The sequence below is a fragment of the Augochlora pura genome, unplaced genomic scaffold, assembly GCF_028453695.1.
Source record: "Augochlora pura isolate Apur16 unplaced genomic scaffold, APUR_v2.2.1 APUR_unplaced_581, whole genome shotgun sequence".
In the NCBI taxonomy this organism is placed as follows: domain Eukaryota; kingdom Metazoa; phylum Arthropoda; class Insecta; order Hymenoptera; family Halictidae; genus Augochlora; species Augochlora pura.
In genome coordinates, this window is record NW_027586314.1 from 4,011 (window position 1) to 6,291 (window position 2,281).

The 2,281-nt window shown below is 46.9% G+C and overlaps 1 protein-coding gene across 1 annotated transcript; it reads right to left on the reverse strand.

Moving 5' to 3' along the window:
- Positions 1–530: 530 nt before the first annotated feature.
- On the reverse strand, positions 531–1,981 carry St2 (Sulfotransferase 2; the record flags this gene model as incomplete). The annotated part of the gene is made up of 6 exons (XM_078195707.1): positions 531–842; positions 913–1,007; positions 1,164–1,284; positions 1,355–1,511; positions 1,610–1,706; positions 1,778–1,981. Coding segments are annotated over 6 exons (986 nt in total), but the record flags the coding sequence as incomplete, so codon positions are not given.
- Positions 1,982–2,281: the final 300 nt, after the last annotated feature.

The window sequence follows — 2,281 nt, forward strand, 5'->3', positions numbered from 1 at the left end:
CGCCTGCGATAGCTTTTTATCCTCCGGTTTTCCAATCCAACTATTACATTTACAAATAAAGTTTCAATTATCTTTAGTCCACCGTGAACGCTGTAAGGGACTTCTCGGTCTCATTGTCTCGTGGCAATTAAATCTTTATTTTTAGTCTTCGCACCTAACAATAAGGTATCGAGCTCCAATATACCGGGAGTCTCGAAAACGGCGGAAGTCTAGCGGCCATTAATAGAAAACCGGTCTCCCATTGTGAAGAAAACGTTTCCATCGGTGGTAGCAATTAAGAAACTGAAGGCGTTATTTAATTTCCGCCGCGGGCACGTCACGCGCATGCTTTCCCTTAATCGTCTAATACATTTTTCTCTCTGCGAGCGAACGCTTGGTACAGTCGCACGTTGTTCTATAGATGCGCGTACATCTGTTGCATAATACATTTGTTATACATTTGTCGCGTTGTAACGAGAAATATAATTATCTTGTATGTGTGTTCGGTGCAGGATTTACACAAGGCAGAATACAGCATCCGAATTGTTCATTCATTCCTCGTCGCGAGAGACGGTATACTTTTCGTAATCAAGTCCGCTACCACTCAGATGTTTCTCCGTCCATCTGTCGAACCTCTCGGACAGCTCCGGGGACATGTAGTTCCTCCAATCGCCGACCTTGCCCTTCCTGAGGAACTTGTTGTCCTCCGGCACCTCCTTCGGCGGCAGAATGTTCTCCAAATTGATCGCCGGATTCGCCGACATCTTAGAGAACTCGAGATGCTCGCATAGGCCCTTGATCTGCTCGTCGGTTACGCTCTTTCCCAGGAACTCGACAGTCCTCCTAATCGCTTCCGCTTGGTTCTGAAAACAGATTAATCACTCGAGAGACACCTGTCGCTGCACGTCACAGATAATTGAAAGACTCTCTTACCTTTTTCATCTCCTCGTACGTCAGGAACAACAGGTTGCCGTTGTTCCTCATCGACCAGAACTTGAGCACGTGATCCCAATACGACCCCATTGGTTCTTGAACAGAGACACAACGATTGATCGTCGATAGATTTCGCGTATTTGTGACAAAAAACAAGTTAGACTCAGAATAGCTGATTATTTGTTACTCCTTGAAACAATTAAAAGAAGAAACGTCGAAGAGAATCTTTTGAAGGTTTTCGCTGCACTCACGATTGCCGTTGAGGAACAATTCAGCGAAGTCTTCGAAGCTACCCGTGGCATTGTGGAAAGTCCTGCAATAGTGGTAGAAGCTGACGCAGGTGTCTTTCGGGTTCCTCGAGACGTAGATGATCTGAAAGCATCGCTTCGTGAATATGCCATAATTTTTTCTCTATTAAGATTAGATCATGAAGACGGCAGACCTTCGGTTTCTTCTCATTGATCTGTCGAGGTAGAAGATCGTAAGGCAGATGCGACTTGATGTATCTGGGACGGGGCATGTTTTCCACGTTCGTCACCGAGTCGCCCAACTTTGCGAAGTACTCGACGTAGTTCCCGGAGACCATCAGGCTCGATCCTCTAAACAGACAGCACTCCGTTTGCTCTAATCGGTCTCCAATTCGCGTTGAACGAGATCATGTGGCTCGATAATAATTGCAAATCTGTCGGACACTTACTCTAGCAACGGATTCCGCAGAATGATCATAGTCTGCGCTTTTTCGTAATCGAAATCGTTCGCGATACACCAGACCATCTCCTGAGCCCAATGGCTACCTGTGATGCACGAGCACAAATATTCAAATCCATTAGACGAGAAACTAATATTCGTGCAGGTCTCTAGTTACCGGTACGCGGAAAAGACGTCATCCAAACATCATCTTCGTAGATCTCCATGTCCCGGATCCTGCTCCCGTAGAAGACGAAGTGAGGGGGCAGAACGGTGTGTCCAGGCTCTACCCTGAGGAAGCTGGACTTCACGCCGAATATTTTGTCCAATTTCCCACCCACATCTCCCTCGATGGTGGTGAAGGTGATTGGCTTTGTCTCCACTGAAAGAATATGAAATTAGTACAAGAACGACCGGGGCTTTTCACGATCGATTGCGCACTTGACAAGACTTGCTCCGATCAACTGATGTGTATCTTCGTGCAGAAGAGGTGTTCGCGCGGCTACAGTTTCCGTAGAAATGTTCGCAGCCTTTCCTCTCGGCAATCGTGTCACAAGCTCTTTCTTTCTTTTTTTCCTTTCGGCTGGGAACAACTTTCGATTCCGGAAATATACCGCAACATCCTCTTATGTGGCTCCGGTGTCACCCGATGGAATCTTCCGTCGGCGGCCGCAATTTCGCA